The sequence below is a fragment of the Vipera berus genome (genome assembly GCF_964194415.1).
Source record: "Vipera berus genome assembly, chromosome: 1".
In the NCBI taxonomy this organism is placed as follows: domain Eukaryota; kingdom Metazoa; phylum Chordata; class Lepidosauria; order Squamata; family Viperidae; genus Vipera; species Vipera berus.
In genome coordinates, this window is record NC_138202.1 from 327,642,903 (window position 1) to 327,665,521 (window position 22,619).

General features: G+C 39.5%; 1 protein-coding gene across 1 annotated transcript in view; it reads right to left on the bottom strand.

The window, feature by feature from the left end:
• CCDC88A (coiled-coil domain containing 88A) overlaps nt 1–19,776 on the bottom strand; it is an 80,804-nt gene extending 61,028 nt beyond the window's left edge. Inside the window, exons 1-2 of the mRNA XM_081316173.1 lie at nt 19,384–19,776; nt 19,181–19,281 (exon numbers count right to left, since the gene is read on the bottom strand). Coding sequence (XP_081172299.1) covers nt 19,181–19,281; nt 19,384–19,446 — 164 coding nt within the window. The 5' untranslated portion in view covers nt 19,447–19,776. The remainder of the gene's footprint in view (nt 1–19,180; nt 19,282–19,383) is intronic.
• Nucleotides 19,777–22,619: the final 2,843 nt, after the last annotated feature.

The following is a 22,619-nucleotide window of genomic DNA, read 5'->3' on the forward strand; positions in this document are numbered from 1 at the left end:
AAGCACTGTTTACAATACAGATGTTAAGTGTTAATGCATTGATCAAGCCTTTTGTTGTTCTGAGTTTCATTTTTTTAAAGAAGTTACAGAGAAGCTTAACATGATTTCTACTAAAGCTGAATGCCCAAAATATATGGAACAAAAACATAGGCAAAGAGAAGCGATTTAATGATACTTGATGATACTAAGAGCATTTAACTGCCATGTTACATTTGTGCTCTTTCCTGCTGTGAATAAATGTACAATATGTACACAAACATAAGGACAATTTTCCAGAATTGGGAAAACTACACATATACAGTCATGTGAAAATGAAAGTACACCCTCTTTGAGTTCTATAGTTTTATGTAGCAGGACATAGTAAAAATCATCTGGTCCATAGCAGTTCTTAAAAGTAGATAAATACAACTTCAGATGAACAACAACACATGGCATTACACCATGTCATCAAATGGAGATGCCATATGTAAAAATATAAATACATCTTAACTGCTTCCATAGGTATGAAGAGGCTAACTAGCAGCCAGGTGCTCCTAATCAAGTGCCCTTGATCAACTGATCACCAACAAGCATGACTATTTTTATAAAAGCCAAAGTTTTAGGTGTTCATTGGTCTCCAGTACTGAGATGTGTATTAACAAATGCCAAAGAAGAAAGACATCAGCAATGATCTTAGGGAAGCAAGTGTTGCTACTCATCAATCTGGGAAGGGTTATAAGGCCATTTCCAAACAATTTAAAGTCCATCGTTCTACAATGAGGAAGATTATTCACAAGTGGAAAATATTCAAGATAGTTGCCAATTTTCCCAGGAATGGATGTACCAGCAAATTCACCCCAAGATCAGACCATGCAATGCTCAGAGAAATTGCAAAAAGTCCAAGAGTTGCATCTCAGATTCTACAGACCTCAGTTAGCATGTTAAATGTTAATGTTCACAACAGTATAATTAGAGAAAGACTGAACAAGTATGGTTTGTTCAGAAGGGTTGCCAGAAGAAGACTTCTTCTCTTTAAAAAGAATATGGCAGCATGGTTTAGGTTTGCAAAATTGCATCTGAACAAATCACAAGACATCTCGAACACTGTCCTTTGGACAAACAAGACCAAAGTGGAGATGTCTGGCCATAATGAATAGCGCCACATTTGGTGAAACCAAATACAGCATATCAGCATGAACATCTCATACCAACTGTCAAGCATGGTGGTGGAGGGGTGATGATTTGGGCTTCTTTTGCAGCCATAGGACCTGGGCACCTTGCAGTCATTAAATTGACTATGAAATCCTCTGTATACCAAAGTATTCTAGAGTCAAATGTGAGGCCACCAGTCTGACAGTTGGTGGACATTGGGTTATGCAACAGGACAATGATCCCAAGAATACCAGCAAATCTACAACAGAATGGCTGGAAAAAAGAAAATAATCAAGGTGTTGCAATGGCCCAAAGTCCAGACCTCAACCTGACTGAAATGCCGTGCAGGGACCTTAAGAGAGCTGTGCGTAAACAAATGCCCACAAACCTCAATGAACTGAAGTGATGTCGTAAAGACTGGACCAAAATTCATCCACACCGATGTGAGAGACTGATAAAAGTCATACAGAAAGCAATGACTTCAAGTTAATATTGCTAAATGTGGTTCTACAAACTATTGAATTGTAAGATGTATTTAGTTTTTCACACATTGCTTTTCCATCTTGGCTTTCTTTCTGTAAAATAAATGACAACATGGTATAATATGTCATGTGTTGTTCATCTAAGGTTGTATTTACCTACTTTTAAAGAACTGCTAGGGATCATCATAGAATAAAAGAGGGTATACTTTCTTTTTCACATGACTGTATAATCTAATCTAAAATATTTAAATTGTAATTAGCAAATCGTATTGTAGTACAGTAAATAGGATTTGAGAAAAAATCTGAATGGTTATAGAGACAAAGAGATTTGGTAAGTAGAACAGATTCTTTATTGCAGATATCCTCAATCTTAGTTGAAGATAAAGAACAGTTTCTGCAATACTATTTCCTTCTATGTATATATAAGTGCTGCTCCAGGGGTTAAACCTTAAGCTTCTTTTCTCCTGACATTTTTGTGCTAGACAGCTGTTCCTCACTATAGTAATTAGCTATTTACAGCAGGCCCATTTTTGCATAATGGTGTTCTGTTCCAAGGATACAAACTCCAATTCTCACATATACCTACAGTTACCATATGTCCTTTTATGATGGGACATATAGTCTTCTAGATTTATTTATTTTCTTGGTTTTGCTCTTGAATTTTCCTTTGTAAATGAAAGTTATAAACACATTTTTATCCTTGGGAACTTCTCAGATTTGCCTTCTTTTCAGGTTTATCCTTTATTTTTTCCCAGGATAATATGGTCACTCTAATACTAGAAAGAATGTGAGAATGATCTATTGGCTCTCTACCATCAGCCCTGCTTGATCCAAATAGGACAACCTGCAAAAACAGTAGTGACTGTCTTCTGTAAGGACTTGCTGCTGTCGCTTTTTCTTTCTCCAATCCGACGAGTTTGACATTTAATACTATCATTCCTCAGTATGAAGTAGACAAACTGGGCCTTTTAGGCTTTAATACTCCTTTGTGCAACTGGATTCTTGATTTTCTTATTGACAGGCCCCAGTATGTGTGAGTTGGGACTAATATTTCTAACACCATTTTCTTGAACACAGATTCTCCTCAGGGCTGCGTTCTAAGTTTGCTGTTGTTCACCCTGTTGAACAAGTGGGCCTTATTCAAGATGACAATGAGGATGCTTACTGCAAGGAGGTAGGTTTGGTGAACTGGTGTAATAAAAACAGCCTAGTTTTAAACACTGTCGGTTTCAGAAAAGGGAGGCATAGCCACACTTCTCTGTGTGTTAATGATTCACCTGTGGAGATGGTTAGCAGCATCAAATTTCTGGGTGTGCAGCTAACGAGTAGACTGGCTTGGTCGCATAGCAGCGCCTGCATTTTCTGTGTCGCATGAGAAAAGCACATCTTCCTTCCCCTGTCCTTACCACTTTCTATAGAGGGGCGATCGAGAGCATCCTGTCATATTGCATTACAGTCTGGTTTGAAAGTACTACTGCATCAGACAGGAAGGCGGTGCAGAGTGGTGAGGATGGCAGAAAAGATTATTGGCAGTTCACTCCATTCTATCCAGGACATAGCCTATAACCGTTGCTTGAGCAGGATCCACAGGATTGTCTTGGACACTATACATCCTCTTCATGACCTGATTTCCTTGTTACCTTCTGGGAGGAGGCTTTGTGGTATCCAAAGCAGAACATCCAGATTCAGTCAATTTTGTTTCATACAGTATCAACCTTGGGAATTCTCAAGCTTCTTCTTTCCAATATGTATTCAAGATGGACAGCGATAAATATTTATATGTGTAAGGATGTAGGTATATACATATGTATGTATATAGCATGTTTATATGTGTGTTATCTATGTGTACACTTTTGAGAGCAGGCAACAGAATTTCATTTTTAATGTATGCCAATGTGCCCACAGTAAAAAATGTGATTATAAAGGTTATCTTATCTTATCTAACAAACAAAGCTTTCTCCTTTCTGTTAAAGTGAAGAACAAAAGAACATCTTTGTTTTATAAATGAATCTTTATTTACATTTCATGTTAAAAACACACCATAAACCAACAGACAAAAAAAACATTTACAATATACAAAAAATGAAGAAATCAAAAAATTGAAAACCATTTCAAAAATTTCACATTATATCTACTTCTAAACTAACAATTATATTCCACTCATTAAGTCTCTTATAACTATTCAACTCCAAAGCTTATTCATTAACAAAGACTATATCACTTCATTTTTGACCAACCTCCAAGCCACCCTCATTTCTTTAATCTTTTATCCATCCAAATATACCATTTATTCCATGATAGAAATGCTGGTGTCTCTTCTTTACCCTTCAACTTCTTGGTCAATGTGTCTGCTTCTGCACAATCAAGTATTCTCCTAATTATAACTTCATCCGGCGGGGTATGATTTGCCTTCCAAAATTGAGCATACCCCATCCTTGCCGCCGTTAAGATATGTAAAACCAAATACCATATTTCCTTCTTAATATTTCCAGGCCTGGAGCCAAGCAGATACGTCTCTGGTTTAAGATCAACTAAACACCCTGTGATTTCCTCTATCCATTTTTGGATCCTCATCCAATATCTAACCACTTCCGGACATGTCCACCATTAAGTGATAGTATGTGCCAATCCCTTTACCACACTTCCAACAATCGGCCGACAATCCGGGGAACATTTTGGAAAGTCTAGCCAGAGGGAGATGCCATCTATAAAGCATTTTGTATATGTTCTCCCTATATGACGTGGAAACCACCAGCCTCATATTAGTCCACCAAATCTCTTCCCATTTCTCAAGTAGAAGTGCATAACCAAAATTCTTCCCCCAGGCAATCATCGCATCTAACAAAAGAACATCTTCATCCCATTTTGTCCATCCAGAGAGGAATTCTGAGTCATGTTAACAGGTTATAAACCTCAAGCCACAATTTAGTACCAGAATATTTGTATAACATTATATTTGGACTTTATTAAGAACAGCCAACAGCAAAAACAGATAAAGTTTAGGCTTAAAAGCATTATGCTTCAAACAGAATAGGCCAGGGGAACAACTGATAGACCCATCCAGGAACATAATTACACCTGAGACAAAGATAGCTTTGATGTACACTGATTATTTGCCTTGAACAAATATAATGTACAATCCAACCTTAATACCACTTTCTCTCAGATTGTCACTTCCCCTGTCTGTGTGCACTTAGATTTCTTGCTGAGACCTGGAAGATTTCATACCACCTCTTGGGGGAAGCAGGCTTAGATTCTCACTACTGGTTTTCAGAGGAAATTCAACAGAAGCAAAATCTTCTAATATAGTAAATTCATAGGATCACAGAACTGGAGGGACAATGGAAGTCATCTAGACAAATCTCCTGCTTAAGGCAGGAAACCTTATACCATCATCCCAGATAAATGTTTGTCCAGTCTATTCTTGAAAACCTGTAGCAATGGAGCACCCACAACTCTGGAAAGCAATGCGTTCCATTGATTAATCATTCTCCCTGTCAGAAGTTGTGTGCTCCATCACTGAAGGTTTTCAAGAAAAGACTGGACAGCCATTTGTCCAGAACAGTTTCCTGCTTGAGTAGAGGGTTGCACTAGAAGACCTCCAAGGTCCCTTCCAAACCTATTATTCTATGTTCTATCATCTTTAAAGCACTTCATGGCATGAGGTTGAGTTATTTGAGGCACCCAGATGGGACTTCTCTGCTTTAAGACCTGCTTTATGAAATATCTTATGCATCTCGCTGTAGTGACCAACAATAATCAGCCATCATTGATGGAATCTAGTTGCGCTAATATAGTTTTTCCATTGTGGCAATGTCTTGATGAAACCTTTCACCATGTTCATGACTAATTGCACATAGATTTTTGGGAAAGAAGTCCAAGCATGAATGCAGAAAATGTATCTTCAGTGACATGTTGTACTTCATGGTCTTATATGCTGTAAGATGTTGTCAACCAACTGAATGTAGTTTGGTGCTCTGTAGTTGCCAAGAAAATTTTAAATGACATCCTTGAAAGCCTTCAAGGCAATTTCCTCTGGCTCCACTAACAGATCTTAGAATTGCATGTCACTGATGGCGTATCTGATCTTTGGACCAACAAAAATGTCTTCCTTAATCTTGAAATTAATTATTCTTGGAAAAACTTTCTCAAATAACGAAAACTTCATCTTCCTTGTTCATTACTTTCACAAAACTTTATCAATCTGAGTTTTATGTAAAACAAGAGGCAAAAATATCTTTGTCAAGTCAACAAGTGCCACATTTTTCTATGTTGGAACCAAATTCTTTTGGAGTGGCCACTTCTTTTTAATGTTGTTATTGATATTAATACTGATGTTAATAGTCTCTTGCACATCAGTCCTATTTGCATATGTGACAGTATTTATATATCCAAGCTGCATTCCAAGCAGAAGAGGCCTACTTTTAGATCTCTACAGATATTCCAGTTCTACTTGGTGTGCTGAATGTGCGTCACCACAGTACCATGTTTTCATATGTTTCTTTCATGTATGTAGCACAGCCAACAAGAAGAGAAATTTTGAAATTGCAAAAATAGATTTCTATAAAATGGTAATGGTAGTTTAAATTACAAATTATTTTCATGATTAGCATCCCAAAATTGTTCAGGAAGCAAAGTGTTCAGGAAGCAAAATCTTTGTTGTTCAGAGTATTTGACTAATTAGTCTGATATAGCTTTCTATATTGTTAAAGCTAATTCAATAGGAAATTTAATAGGAAATTAAATAAGTTAGAATTCCCAGATTCTTTTCAAGAATAAAAGCTGCAAGGAGTAGGTTTTCCCCATCCTGTAGATGGTGGCTCTGATTTTGATTAGTTTTTATTTATGGAAATACCAGCTAGCCAAAACAAATGTGACCAGAGCTCCAGTTAGGAGGAAGAGAACTGGTAAATTTGCTAAATTATCTTCAGCCTGCAACATGGTAGGTCTCTTACTTATGTTAATGATAAGTTTTGCTTTGTGTAATGAGCATGAACATATTCCTTCTCAGTTCTCCATTTTCCCCAAAGCATCTAGAGATGAGCAGCCACTACTTTCCAAGTAAAATATATCTAGGATGGGACTGTTGTTTAAATTAACTAAGTCCATAGATGATTAAGTAGTGAGTTTTTCATTGCAAGTTCTTTGGTATACTGTCCTTATAAGCTGAAGAATATATTTGACATGTTATTCATTAATGTATATTAATGTATTCATTAATGTATTACAGATAATTTGTATCAAAATACAACTGCTTTGTTCATAACATAAGCAAAATTTAACTGTTTTGAAAAATGTTATTCTGAACTTTTTTTTCAAAGTACAACAGCAAAATTTTAAAAATGTGGTATGATAATTACAACAGATATTAACACTGCCACAGTGTTTTGTCTCACTGGGATGTTTGAGCTTCAGACATAGTCTAATTTGATATACATTAATTAGAAAAACATACTAATTTGGGAAATCATTCATAAGCCTTAAACTAACAACATCCCAGGGTCACATGAGCACTATTTACAATCTTTCCAGGAGACCTCCAACAAGCCAGATTTCCTTTATGACCATAGTGATTCATTTAATGACCATGCAAAAAGATCATAAAATCAGACATGAAAACTAACAACTACATTGCTTTACAATGGAAGTTCTGGTCCAATTGTAGTTGTAAGTTAAGGACTACCTGCAGATTTATTTAAAGAACAACATCCTTCTTATCAATGGAATGACTTCCATTAGTAGAAAGAGAGCTTATTGTTTCCTCACCCTTGTACCTCATCTCTTAAAAGAAGAGGAGCAGAAAAGATATTAGATGAGCAAAATTTCACTCATTAATATTAAATTTTACTCAATGAATTTCCAGGAAAATTAATATTTAAGATTATAATTTAAATACAAATTGACATTAATTCAATTTCTGAAACTTTACAGAAAAATATTTTAAACATGTAATATTGTGCTACATCTTATTTAATTTTTACTTGTTGCTGCCTGGGGTTTAGCAATGCATCAACACATATATATCTATAGCATACCACCATCATAACACAGCATTTATTATATGTAAAAAATCTGAATAAAATTATTAGAGTACTAGATATCTGAAACCATACAAAGCTACTTCCATAGAAGTTAACAGCATAGGACTAAATAAGTCAGTGATTTTATGTAAAAAAATTGCATTTAAAATTCACCTTGGATATCAGATATATTTTTCTATGAAATGTAACTTCTCTCTCTCTCTCTCAAATTCAGTAGTCAAAATAGATAAGAAGTGTTTTAAGGCAATTCCTACATAGTTCAATAATTCATTCTTTAAAGCAGACAAAAGCATAGCAAAATAGGGCAGATTTGTCTAGAAGTCAGTAATTAGTACAACTGTAAAAGCTAGCCTTAAGCTACTATACTTTTGAAAGCAACCTACATATGACAAGTTACATTAATTTCAGTTGGGGAGAAAACAAGCAAAAACACACAGAATGTTGTTTGTTAAAAAATAAAAAGTACAGGAAATAGATGAAAGTCTGTCATTTCTCAAAATCTATCAGTATTATAAAATAGATTCAACCATCACAAAATCAGGGATTAGTTCTTTTCATTCAGCAAAAATCACAAACAGGATTATTGTCAGAATCCATTTATATCACATTTCATAATTGTATAGGTAGAACAACGTGCTATTTCTGGGGATTCTGCCATCTCTCCGAGGGGGGGGGAGAGGATGGTTACTAAAGCGATTTTCAAACAACAGGGGATGTTTTAACTGGGGGAGGGAGGGGGACAGACAGGTCTGGATTGTATCTTCATTTACAACTGAAAAGGAAAGCAATAACCATAAAACCAAGGAGAGTTCCCTTTCCCATGGAAGGCCCTGACACCTAGCAACTGATGAGAGCCTGACCAAATGGATGAGGGGAGGGGCTGAAATGGGAATGCTTTATATAGGATTGAAATGTAACTTTTGTCAGATTCCGTCTTGTATTCCCACATTCGATTCCATCCTAGTAAACATTTTCCTTTTTGGACTAAACTTGCATCCAAGAGTTCTTATTTCCTAAGATGTGGATTGAGGTGGGTCCTGACAGTAGACGGAATCTGCTTTAAGAGTCAACCTGGAAGGGAAAACCTTACCGGGGGACTTTGCAACAAATACAATGTCTGGCGACGAAGCAAGAGAGGAGGGAAGCCCCATGGAGGGGGAGTCTTCCCCCCAAATGGAATCCCAGAGACGATGGGAAGCTGAAGCAGCATATTCCCCCAGGGAAGAAGCGGTGGAGCAGTACGACCGAAAACCCCGGTGGTCGATGGGCGTTGGAAGGAAAAGTGAGTGGGAAAAGGCTTCGGGAGAAACGACCCTGAGGCGTAGTAACCACCAACCGGAATGGAGGCAAGAGATGGAGAGTTCCCTGCACGCCAGCGAGGAGGAGCGGATCCTGGAAAAGGCCATTGATCTGATGAAAGCAACCCTGAGCTCACTGAGGGAGGAGAGAGCTGAGAATCGCAACCGAGGCAGCGCCTGGGGACGCAACTGGAAAGGTAACGGAGGGGATCCAACACCTGAAACCCCGGGGCCGTCCAATGGAACAGGAATTGCTGCCTCAGCAGTACCCACCCCCCCCAGAACCACAGATGGGGACCAGGATGAGGAGCGATACCGGCCACGGCGCAGACAACGCTCCAGCCAAAGACTCCCGCCCCTGGAAGTCAAATTCAAGGGGGAGCCATCACGACTGGGATTTTTCCTAACCCAAGTCCTCAGCTACATGGAAGAGTACGGACGGGACATCCCCAGTGACAAAACACGCATCCGAATTGTGCAATCTGCCTTGGACGGGACGGCTGCAGACTGGGTGGTGAACTTGCATGACTCCAACGCCCCAGAACTCAACGACTTCAACCGATTCATGTCATCTTTGAGGCGGCGGTTCGAGGATCCTTTGGCTGACCGTAAGGCCCGGGAGAGAATCAAAACGGTGAGGCAGGGCAGGCGAGCAGTGGCTGATTATACCCAAGAATTCCGAGCCATTGCCAGCAAGCTGAACTGGCCAGAAGACATCCTCCTTAGCCGCTTCAAAGACGGTCTGAACTACGACCTGTATGACGCTTGCCTGCCTCGAGGAGACCCACCCCACCTCGACGACTGGTACATCCTGGCGGAGGAAGTGGAAATAGACCTACTGAAGAGACACCGCAGAGGAAAACCATGGGGCCGCCTGCCACCCGAGCAAACACGTGAGGGGGAAAAACCACCAGCCACAGCCAAAAAATCAACAGGTTGCTTCAACTGCGGGAGAGAGGGCCACTGTGCTGCAGAATGTCGTTCAAAAGCCCCCCCCACGAAAACCAGAGGCATCATCCTCCAAGAAGCCGGGGAAGCCCCAAGGCAACACAAAAGAATCTTCCATGAAGGGGACAGAGGCTGTAGAGTCCACAATTCCTGCCAGGAACTGGGACTGGACTCCGGCCTGCACCGCAGGGACAGTGGACAACTCGGAAGACAGCTCAGAGGGAGAACCATTGGTAAGTGGACCCCTTCCACCCATACTTAAGACAGTGACTATATTAGCTTCCCCTATGCCTGAAGCAGCAAAAATAAAAGCTCTGATAGACTCTGGGTGCATCCGCTGCCTTATCAGCCCAACGCTGGTGGAGAGATTGAGCATCCCAGTGAGGAGGCTAAAACAACCAATCTTTTAGTCAATTAGATGGGACAATAGCAGGGGGAGGACCAGCCACCCTAGCCACTTTACCAATCCACCTATCACTGGGGCCCCATGAGGAGGACATAAAGTTTATAGTGGCCCCAGGCATGGAATGCCCAATGATCCTAGGACTGGAATGGCTGAAGAAATGGAACCCCGGGATAAACTGGAGGACAGCAGAACTCAATTTCCCAAAGGGGGGGCAGAAGAACCTAGACCCCAAAAGCACCCCCCCAACCCAGAGGGAGGAGACAGCAGCAGTGGGGAAAGAGAAGGGATTACCAGAGATACCGGAGGAATACAGGGACCTGGCTGAGGTTTTCAGTGAGGAAAGAGCAGATGAGCTTCCCCCCCCACCGCCCCACAGACTGCACCATAGAATTCAAACCTGGGGCAAAACTCCCAAAACCCAGGATGTATGCCATGAGCCCAAGGGAAATGGCAGAAATGGAGAGATTCATAAAGAAAAACTTAGAAAGAGGATTTATTGAGCCTGCCAAACCCAAAGTGGCCGCCCCGGTTCTGTTCAGGGAGAAGAAGGATGAGTCTTTTCGCTTGGTTGTGGATTATAGAAATTTGAACACAATTAGTGAATGTAATCTGTACCCCCTTCCCCTAATGAAGGATATGTTATCCCACCTATCCAAAGGAAAGATTTTTACCAAACTAGACCTGAGGGAAGCATACTACCGTATTAGGATTAAGGAAGGAGACGAATGGAAGACTGCATTCAACTGCCCAATGGGGTGCTATCAATTCAAAGTATTGCCATTCGGACTGCAAGGGGCCCCCGCAGTCTTTATGCAATTAATCAATGACGTGCTGAGAGAGCACCTATATAAGGGGGTCCTGGTTTACCTCGATGACATCCTTATCTTCACAGAAACCAAAGAGAAACATATCAAACTAGTCAGAGCAGTCCTGAAGAAGTTGCGAGCTGCCCACTTATATGCTAAATTATCGAAGTGTGAATTCCATCAGGAAAAAATCGACTACCTGGGATATCGCATATCTCCAGAGGGCATCGAAATGGACCCTGAGAAGGTCAGGGCAGTACTAGAGTGGGCACCCCCCCGCACACGGAAGCAATTGCAAAGTTTCCTGGGGTTTGCAAACTTCTACCGCCAATTCATCCCCGCATTTGGCCAAATAGCCATGCCCCTCACAAATTTGTTGAAAACGAAGGGGGGGTCACCCGTGAAACCCAGCCAGCCTCTGAAATGGTCAATGGAATGTCAAGCAGCATTTGAGAGACTAAAGAGACTTTTTTCTGCTGAACCTGTCCTAAAACACCCAGATCCCGACAAACCTTTTGTAATACAGGCAGATGCGAGTGATGTAGCGGTAGGAGCCGTACTATTACAAGAAAATGATGGGGGGACATTGCAACCATGCGCATACACATCCAGAAAACTCACAGAAACAGAACAACGCTGGCCAATATGGGAAAAAGAGGCATTCTTGTTGAGGTGGGCATTACTAACATGGCGCCAATTTTTAGAAGGAAATAAAATACCTTTCCAGGTCTGGACAGACCACAAAAACTTGGAAGCACTAAAAACGCCCAGGAAGCTCACTCCTAAGCAAGCCCGCTGGTCCCAACATTTTCACCGATTCAATTTCACTCTCAAACACTTACCGGGGGGAAAGAACTTCCTGGCAGATGCATTATCCCGCATGCCCCAATATAACAGCACAAGAGTTACTGACTTTAAACCACTTGTACCGGAACAACAACTGGCAGCACCAGTCACCACCAGGGCACAAGAAAAAATGAAGCCGAAGGTAGATAGCCAAACTGGAATAGAATTCAGGAAGTCTTTGGAAAGTGATGAATGGTTCCAGAAAAATAAACATGTGTGCACAATTAAAGATGGACTGCCGTGGGTGGGGGAGAAGCTATATATACCTGCCACACAGAGAATCAATTTCATGCAACTGTGCCATGATACAAAATCAGCAGGACACTTTGGCTTTGTAAAAACCTTACACTTAACTAAAAGGCAATTTTGGTGGCCATCTATGAAAAAGGACATAGAAAGCTATGTGGGTAGCTGTCAAATTTGCGCGATGGCCAAAAGACTGCAAGGGAAACCGCCAGGTCTGTTACAACCGGTGGCAAACCCCTCAGCCCCATGGAAAGAAATAGCCATGGATTTTATCGTAGAACTGCCAGAAAGTAATGGAAACACCGTAGTCTGGACTGTCACAGATCTGTTCTCTAAGCAAGTACATTTCATACCTTGCCAAAAAATCCCGACTGCAAAAGCATTAGCAAAACCTTTTGTACAGCATATTTACAGATTGCACGGGGTACCACAACGCATCATATCTGACAGAGGGGTGCAATTTACGTCGGCATTTTGGAAAGAATTTTTATCCCTCTTAGGAACCACCCAAGGACTGTCATCTAGTCACCATCCTCAGACAGACGGAGCTTCTGAAAGACTTAATAATATACTTGAACAATATCTGAGATGCTATATTAATTTTCAGCAGTCCGACTGGACGGACCTACTGCCTTTTGCAGAAGTAGCATATAATAATGCAGTCTACTCAAGCACAGGTTACACTCCTTTTCAAGTAGCTACAGGCCAGAGTTTCAACCCAATACCAGAACTAACCCCAAAAGAACCGGTTATCCCTGATCTGAAGGAATGGATTGCTCAATTACAAAATACATGGCCAATCGTTAGGAAAGCATTGGAAGATGCCAGAAAAGCATACAAGACACAGGCAGACAAAATAAGAACCGATCCCACACCATTTAGGGTAGGAGAGATGGTATATTTATCCACAAAATACCTGAAATCACTCCAACCCTGTAAAAAACTAGGACCAAAATATATTGGACCCTTTCCAATTAAAAGAATCATAAACCCAGTAACGGTTGAATTAGAACTACCCAAAAATCTTAGACGAATACACCCAACCTTCCACTGCAGTCTATTAAAGAGAGAACAACAATCACCACTACGAGCAAAAATCCCACCACCACCACCCCCCATCATGGTGGAAAGAGAACAACATTTTGAAGTGAAAGAAATCTTAGATTCCAGAAAACACCATGGAACGATACAATATTTAATGGCATGGAAACACCTCCCCTCCTCAGAAAATGAGTGGGTTAACAAACTCCATGTTAAAGCACCTAAGTTGCTTAAGAGGTTTCATACAGAATATCCAAACAAACCAGGCTAACATTTATGTTTTCTTTCCCCACAGATGGACTCATCTTTTTTCTGAAAGGAGAGCCGAATGTCAGAATCCATTTATATCACATTTCATAATTGTATAGGTAGAACAACGTGCTATTTCTGGGGATTCTGCCATCTCTCCGAGGGGGGGGAGAGGATGGTTACTAAAGCGATTTTCAAACAACAGGGGATGTTTTACTGGGGAAGGGAGGGGGGACAGACAGGTCTGGATTGTATCTTCATTTACAACTGAAAAGGAAAGCAATAACCATAAAACCAAGGAGAGTTCCCTTTCCCATGGAAGGCCCTGACACCTAGCAACTGATGAGAGCCTGACCAAATGGATGAGGGGAAGGGCTGAAATGGGAATGCTTTATATAGGATTGAAATGTAACTTTTGTCAGATTCCGTCTTGTATTCCCACATTCGATTCCATCCTAGTAAACATTTTCCTTTTTGGACTAAACTTGCATCCAAGAGTTCTTATTTCCTAAGATGTGGATTGAGGTGGGTCCTGACAATTATAGTCATTATGCTAAACAGACCACAAACCGCATACGTTCACTGAAGATATTTAATAACAAGACATGCTACTTTACTATATGAACTTTTGAAAATTTATTTGTATACTATAGAAATATATTCTATATAAATAAAACAGTTCTATCATTCATACCTCATTTAGACCGACACACAAACAATAGGTCCCTCAAATATTCCAAGTAGAATAGATCCTAAAGTAAGTCTCTATTTTGGTTTTTAAAAAGTTTTCAACACAACTTCACAGAATGTCTACAAATAACATTGTTTTATGCATATATAAGACACTAAAATCAATTAAACAATCTCATTGGATAAATTAGTAGCTTCTTTCTTTTTTCATTAGCTATCTAAATGTATATACACTAGTGTCACATGCATTCTTTGAGATCCTGAAAGAATTATATTACAATTTTATCATTTTTGGAAGAATAAAAATGCATAGTATAATCATTAGGGGAGTCGTCTTTGACTAAAGCTAAATTAAACATACCTAAAGATATTTGAAAGGTGGAATTTTCAAAGGCATTAGTGGTCTGAGTAATTTAATACTGTGGTTTGATTTATGTTCTAGAGTCCAAGTGTATGAACAATTTTCAGTAGCATGGCAGTTTGTGCCAGTGTATTTATACTTATTTCTCATGTGACTTCTTTGGATATTAAAATCCGATTAAAAATGGAACATTTATCCAGCTTATTTATTAAGATTCTGCACTGAGCAAAAATGACTACATGTTGTACATTTTTTTTAAAATCCCATTTATATCCCGCCCTTCTCTGAAGACTCAGGGCGGCTTACAATCTAAAGCACAAATCAATGTGCCTAGCAATTTTGTTGATTGATAGAAGCATAAGGCCACTTGCTTGAAAGTATATTCAAGAGGATATAGTTAAACTTATAGTAGTGCTTAGAAGATTGTGAATCATTTTAAATTATCAATATTTCTGCATGACCCACCCACCCATCCACTCCACCTCACAGGGTTGTTGTGGGGAAAATAGGAGGAGGAAGTGCTGGATATGTTCTCTGCCTTGAGTTATTTGTAAAAATAATGAAGGCAGATTATAAACGAACAAACATGACCAAAACCATGATCGGTTCTGCATACAAATCCTAAAACTAGATTAAGAGATCTATTTAAACAAATGAGTCAAAAACATACTTGTTCATTAATTTATTGAGGGAAATTATCCGGAATCAGTTTGGTATAGCAGTTAAGGTGCTGTCTCTGGAAACCAGGAGACTGAGTTCTAACCCTGCCCTAGGGATGAAAGTCAACAGGGAGATTTTCAGATAGTTGCTCTGTCTTAGTCCAACCCACCTCACAGTTTTTGTGGATAAGAGGTGGGAGTTCTACATATTTCCTACCTTGTTTTATATATTTAAAAAATAGGATAAAATCATCATTTTCATAACCTTTCTAGACTATTGGCTTTTACTCAAACAGCAGGTGGCAGCCAAGCCTGGGAGGTTATTTGCACAGATCCATCTTGTATACCGATTACATAAATGTCTACTCAAAATTAGTCATGCTTTGGTCACTTCCTGTCTGGATTCTGGCAATGCCTTCTATCTGGAACTCTCCCTTTAGAACACACAGATAGTTATGCACATAGCACAACATTTCCACGTAGTGCCACTATTTTATGAGCAGTACGGGCTGCTGGTAGACTTCTAAGGGTAATGCAATTTACCTATAAAGCTTCCATGATAAAATAGTCATGAAGAAAATCCATGGCTTTACTAAGAGTTGACACAATTCGATGGCACAAATCAATTCCCTCTTTAAAAGATTTTGGGCTTCTCTGAATGGGCTTCTCTGTCTTTTCTGGCTCAGACCTCTTCTCAGCCATATCTCATTTATCAATTACTGTAGTTAGTTTTGTCTTGATTAGTACACATTACATAATTGGGATATTAAAAAAATTGTAGAACAAATAGGAACACAGAAATTAGATACTGAGGAGCATTTTATAGTTGTATAAGCAAACCATTTTTGAAAAAGATGTCAATGAACATTTTATATATCTCTATTATTATTGTGAATATAAGATATTAACATCTTTATTTAAAAATATTCAATAAATTGATTATCAATTTTCCTTTATCCACACACAACATGTAGTAGAATATTTGTTAGTATATTTCTATAGTGCAAGTTTCCAAATGGATACAGAATTATTTTTATACCTTCCATTGCTGTTCAACATTTACACCTCATTTATAACCAGAGAGTAAACAAAGAGAAATGTTTTCTAGTCATTATTCTTTTTGAACAAACTGATTAACTTTCATTCCATCTTTAACATTAAAAGCAACATGCTCCTTTTGATCAAATTACCAAGGAAGCAATGAATAGAGCTCTCCTTCATTGGAGGTGTTCAAGCAAATGAAGTAGTATTTCTGCCAGGAACAGCTCAAACAAGAATCCAGCACAGAGTTTAGGATTGGATTTGATAAAGTAAATAGCCCCTACCAACCTCTTGATAAACCTCTTTTTTTCCATGATAAAACACAGCAATTGAATCTCACTTCATTGGGGGAAGTGCCATAAGAAATGGCCATGGCCTCCTCCACATAAGCTCTATTCCCCTCCACTCCCAGCTTCCAGAAGCCTGACGCTGCAAATCAAATGAGGGCCCTTTAACAGTGCAGCCAACACTACTGACATGGTGGAGGTGTCCAAACTATAAATTCTGCATGTTTTAGTTGGCTTTAGAGAAGGCAGACAATCTGATATTCATAGGATCCGGTATGCAAGGGTTTCTGTTTCTCAAAACATTTTTTCTTTATAGTTGGAATACTGTGAAATGTCAGCTTCTATTATCACTCTAATTATTATTTACAAAATTACCTTGCATGTAGCTCCCAAATGAATTTTATCAACAAAATCTTATATCATGTCTTGAGTCTGGACAAGGGGAGTTAAGAATTAAATTGATACTGGTTATCGGACAAGAGATCTCCCATTCACATGCCTACTCTTAACCTCGCAACCTCTCCAAATGTCAGCCAGGTCCTTTCTGTTGATGTCACTGTGTCAGTGGATGGTACCTGAAGGTTCTCCAGAAAACCGGGAAGTTTAGTTTTGTTCCCAGCCCCTCAGAAGATGCCCAACCAGACTTGACATTTTCTTTATTGGAAGCCACAGCCACCAAATTCCCTTGTAAGTTCCAGGTAATCACAGATCAATGCATCAGCCAATTGATACCAAAATTAAGCATAAGCTTTCTACTCTTCCCACTACCACAACCAAGCACCTTTAAAGCTAATGGGGTTTAAAAATGTCAAGTATGAACTCAATGTAATGTCTGCCATCCTTCCAATTTCATGTTCAAGGGTACATATACAGCTTCATAGTGCTTTACAGCACTATCTAAGCTGTTTACAGAGTCAGCATATTGCCCCCAACAATATGGGTCCTCATTTTACTGAAGGATGGAATGCTGAATCAATCATGAGCCAGTCAGGACCAAACTCCTGGCAGTGAGCAGTCAGCCTCCAATATTGCATTCTAACCACTGTACCACAATGTCAATTTATTACAATAATAATTCATATTTAAAAGCAGGCTGATAATTTTATTTAATTGTTATCTGCTAGAGTAATAGCCTGCCTTTCTATCAGGAACCCAAGAAAATTTATAAGTATTGGCAGTGAAATGCTTCAGACTCCCAGGTTATGCTCCTTGGTCTCCAAAATAATATATTATTACGAACCACTGAAAAGTTGTCCAAGTTCTCACATACTATCATATGTTCTTCTGTGCCCCTTATCATCATGTACAAATTCACAAAATGTCCAGGGGGCAAAAAAAGTTGCTGACCCCAACTTAAAAATAGTCAGAAATATTACAGTAGCAGTTTTATTAACAATTTTTAAAAATGCCTATTAATAGCTTCCTCAATCTGGTTTGCGGCACTGAATTTACTGAATCAGTAAAACTTGACAAATGTGTCACTTTGACATTACTAACTGCAATTGTGCTTATTGTGAAGACTTTGAGTACATTAGCTCAAAAAGATTTAGTAAATTTAGTAAATATATATCCAGAATAATGATTCATGTATGATTCCCACATATTGAATCATTAGTCTCTGAATGATGCTCTTGGGGAAATGTACAGCACAAGGAGCTAGTATATCTAAATCAGCCTTCTTCAACCTAATATTCTGAGGAAGTATTGACTTATCAACATTCATTAGTCTAACAAGTATGGCCAAGTTGGGGAAATCTCAATCTAAATGTAAAGCTTAGCTACAAATCTAAGCCCTTTGAATAGTAGATCCTCTTATTATAGGCGGGTCATATTCATCCCACCAAATATGTATTTTAACTATATTACTGAATAAAATGCAATCCCATGGAATCATTCTTTTCCATTTATTTCATAAAGCATGTTTTGCTCACTACTAATAAACTTTTCTTTATTTATCAGTGAATATAATTTAAAAAATAAAAACAATCACTCACCTATAAAATCTAATGTAATTGCTTTACTAAGTGAATCACCTGGAGAGCTAATTAGACTTCATAATGATTATTGCAAAATCCATGCATGTAAATGAAAATGTACAGTCCTTCTGGAGCATGTTAAATCCTCCATACTTTTGTTCTGTCTTTCAATATATATTACAGTCCAGAGTAACTATATTAAAGCTGTAGTTAGCCTAATCAATGACATTTAGTTCCAAACAAATACTTCTAGAATCAGGATATAGATAAATCATGCTATATTTTAATAAACAACTGATTAAAATCAGGCATTTGCTATTCCATATGTTCTCTGCAGATGCAGGGATGAGCCACCAATAACAGGCAGGTTATTATTATGCATAGGCAAGGTGCAGTGGTTAACCCTTATTATTTCTGCCTGATTAGCTCTTCTCGCCCCCCCCTTTTTTCACTGAAATAATAATTTATAAGACATCAAAAATATGAGAAAAGCAGCAGAGAAAAGCAGAATACTTCTGTGTTATAAAATCAATTAACAAGGTATAAAATGGGAATATGATAAGACACTGTTCTCTGTTCCTACATAACCTGAAAAAAAATGTCAGAGTGAGCTACATTCTTGGAGGAATTCTTAAATCAAAACGTTAAAAAACAAGTAAACACAGAACTTACATTTGCAGCATAACTTCATTTAAGAAAACTCCATCTAGAAGTGCAACGTATTCTTCCAAGTTGGTTGCATTTTGTCCAGCTAACGATCCAAATGTCTTAACCTAGAACACAGAGCATAATTATCAACACTATGGCATGAATTCTGCCTGTACTTGGCAAGAAATCATTTATATAAATTCCATTACCGATCAACAAATGCTTACCCAGGTAACAAGTGGGCTGGATATGAAGACCTCCAAAAGAGGTGTGAATATCTCATTTTCCATGTTTTAATAAAATATCTGAATTATCAAAGATTAAATGAGAAAAGTCTCTTCTTTGCGGTAATTCCGTGAAATGCCCAACGTCTTCAGGAAGAATATACCCTGGCTAGTCCCCAAATAAAATTCAAAAGTAGTTAGAGCTGCGGCAACAAAGATTTCATTATCCACCTCGTCCAAAAACGGAGTGATCGTGAGCCCATGGACGTTTCGGGGTGGTTGTTGTTTTTTTTTTTCCCTGCCTACGGCTCTTTCTTCCTCCTCTTTCCGTGCTGAAGGGGAAGGAGAAAGGAGAAACCCGACGACGATCCTACATCAGCTGCAAACTCTACCCCCCCCCCCACTTTCTAGGCTGCACCACAAGCAGGCAAGCCGCAGGCATGCGAATGGGAGCAAATTTCAAGGAAACTCGCCCCGACAGCTAATTTTAATCCCCAGCTAGCAAAAAAACACACACACACACAAAAAAAACCCGTACGTATGACAGGAAAGGCAGAAATCGCATTCTCCTTTCCAACCACTTGAGAAGACTTAAGATTCAAAGCTCAAAAGAAATCGCCCTTTTTTCTAAGCAAGATGATTTCCCGCCCCCCCCCCTCCACACACACACACACGTTCCCCCCTTGCCAGGAAGATAGGACGACCGCCGGTTCCCGCACTCACCCCACCCAAGAGCCTCACGCTGCCGCTTTCTTTGCCACCTCTATTTCTCGTCCCCACCCCATAACCTCCCTTACTTTACGGGTAACTGAGCAACACCCATCAAAAATGAAGCAGAACCCCACCCCCTTGCCTAGCCCCCTTAGCGCTCGCAATTGATCGCTCCCTCCCGCTCGGTTCCAAGGCTACCGGGAGCTCCAGCCTCTCCCTTCCACAGCTTTTTCCACAATCTCGCCCCCCCCCCACTCGCTCCCACCCCACAGCTGCCGACTTCTTCGCCTCCTTAAGCCCTTATTATTTGCTCCTCCTCTACCGCCACCCCGCCACCCCCGTTTTATTTCCTCCCCCCCCCCCTTGTAGTAGTAGTAGTTCAGTTCCAGTAGCAGTCCTTCCAGCCACTCCCCCAGCCTACCACCCTTCCCTTCTAGGGACTAATTTTCCGCTTGCGGGTGCACACCCACTGCCGTCTCCCTGAAGTAACGGCCGCCGAGCTTCCAACAGATTCGCATCGCTCACACGCGCACTCCCCTGCCTTTCGCTTCTGTAAGGAGACGGAGGGAGAGAGATCCTTCCGCAAAGCAGACGAAAGAGGGGAAGGAGGGTGGGGGGCGGTTGACTTTTTTTTTCCTTGCAATCGGTAGGTTTCGACTTTATTCCTCCGCCGCTGGACTGACTGATGTTGGAATTAAGGGAAGGGGAGGGACGAATGTTGAGGAAGGCAGAAAAACCGCTGCAGGGCGCGCGCAAGGAGCGCACGCAGGTCGGCTGCCGCTGCAGACCCGGCGAAGGGCGCGCGCCAAGCAGCTTATAATGGAGATAGAAGGAAAACACTGTTATGGTTGGGGAAAGGGTAGCATGGTAAGAGGTAGTCAGATTTTTTTTTCTCCCTACATGACATGTCACCCAGCCAGGAACTCTGTGGCTTGAGTAACTATGTAATGTATGGATGTTCCCTCTGGATCCTGCTTCCAATTCATTTACACATTAGGAAAAAAATGGGTGAAGATCAAGAACATGTTATATGTAGACCTTTATGAGATTAAAAAAATAGTGGGAGAATTCCTTATGTGGGGAAGGCTGGAGAGATTAAATAATTTTTCTGTCCTTATTAGAAGGACTAATTCTACTTTCATCATAAACCCCCCCCCCCCCGAAATCAGTGCCAACCAAAATTAGTACACAGTAAAGAGTTCTTTTCCTGTCTGCATGCATGGATGCTGATGGGCTCCAGGATTATATATCCCATGACAATCATTCTGTTGGAGGGTCTTCATTCCCCTTGGTGTTTCTCAATCTACTCCTTGGTAGATTGTATCACATCTCTAGCTGCCTTTCAGTTTTAAGTGTCTTAAACTACTTCCAGAGTGTAATTTTTTTAGTTCCAATATTACTGTTATGGTCCAGTTGGTGTCTTTCAAGTCCCAGTGATGGCTCTTGTATCATACTCTTTCTGAGAAGCCATTATTCCACCATTCTGTTGTGTTCTGCAGTTCTCCAATATTGGGGGAGTTCATTAATATCTGATTTAAAAGTTTAACAAAGTAGGAAGACTATACATAAAATATTGTAGAAAATAAGACTAACAGTTAATGTAATAAAATAAGTGCAACATTTCTATCACTCTGACATACTTTAAAATAATAAAATGAAAGGGTTTACACAATATAAGTCCTTTGCCTTGAATATTCAACTCTTGGTCCACCACACTGAGAAGATATATGCAAAAGAAAAAAAGAGGCAGGTCAGATGAGAGTTGGCAAAGTAATCAGTAAGTCTCAGTGTAATCTAGGACACAGAAGAACACAGATAACTACTGGCAGATATGTTCCCAAAGCTGTCATCCAATTAAACTAATTGCTGCTACACAAAAAAACAAAACAAAACTGTTTTATTGCACTTTAGGTACCAACAAATTTATTATAGCAAAAGTTTTCATGAATTTACAGATGAATTTATCAGGTGCATAAAGTATTGTGCTAACATACAGGTATTTTACATGAAAGGGCAGACGTCTATGTAAATATGTCTCTGTAAAGGTAAAGGTGAAATAGGAAAGAAAACAGTAAGAATTAAATCTAGCCTAATTTACCATCACTTTGCTTGAATAGGATATTTTTTCCACAGGATTAAAATTTACACAATTCTACCTTACAAGGCTATTTACTTGCAGACAGAAAAATATTAAAATCTCATAGTAAAAAATAGACAATAAAATTAAGCAGTTCATATATTTAAATAGTAAGATTTTATTTTAAAGTGCCATTATTAGCAATATTTAAATCCTTAAAACTAGGGAAATTTAGCAGCAGCAGCCTTTGATCTGTGGTATAAGCTTTACCCCTGTTAGGTAACAGAAAAGCTAGACACAGAGGAAAAAAAGGAACTTCTAATTCATCAATCTCAAGATATTATGCAACAAGATGTGGGGGTGATTATCAGATTTTATTATTTTAAAGCAAATGTGAACAACTTTAGGCAGGAGGTTAAATAAAAACATTTTAACTTTCACACTCCAAAAG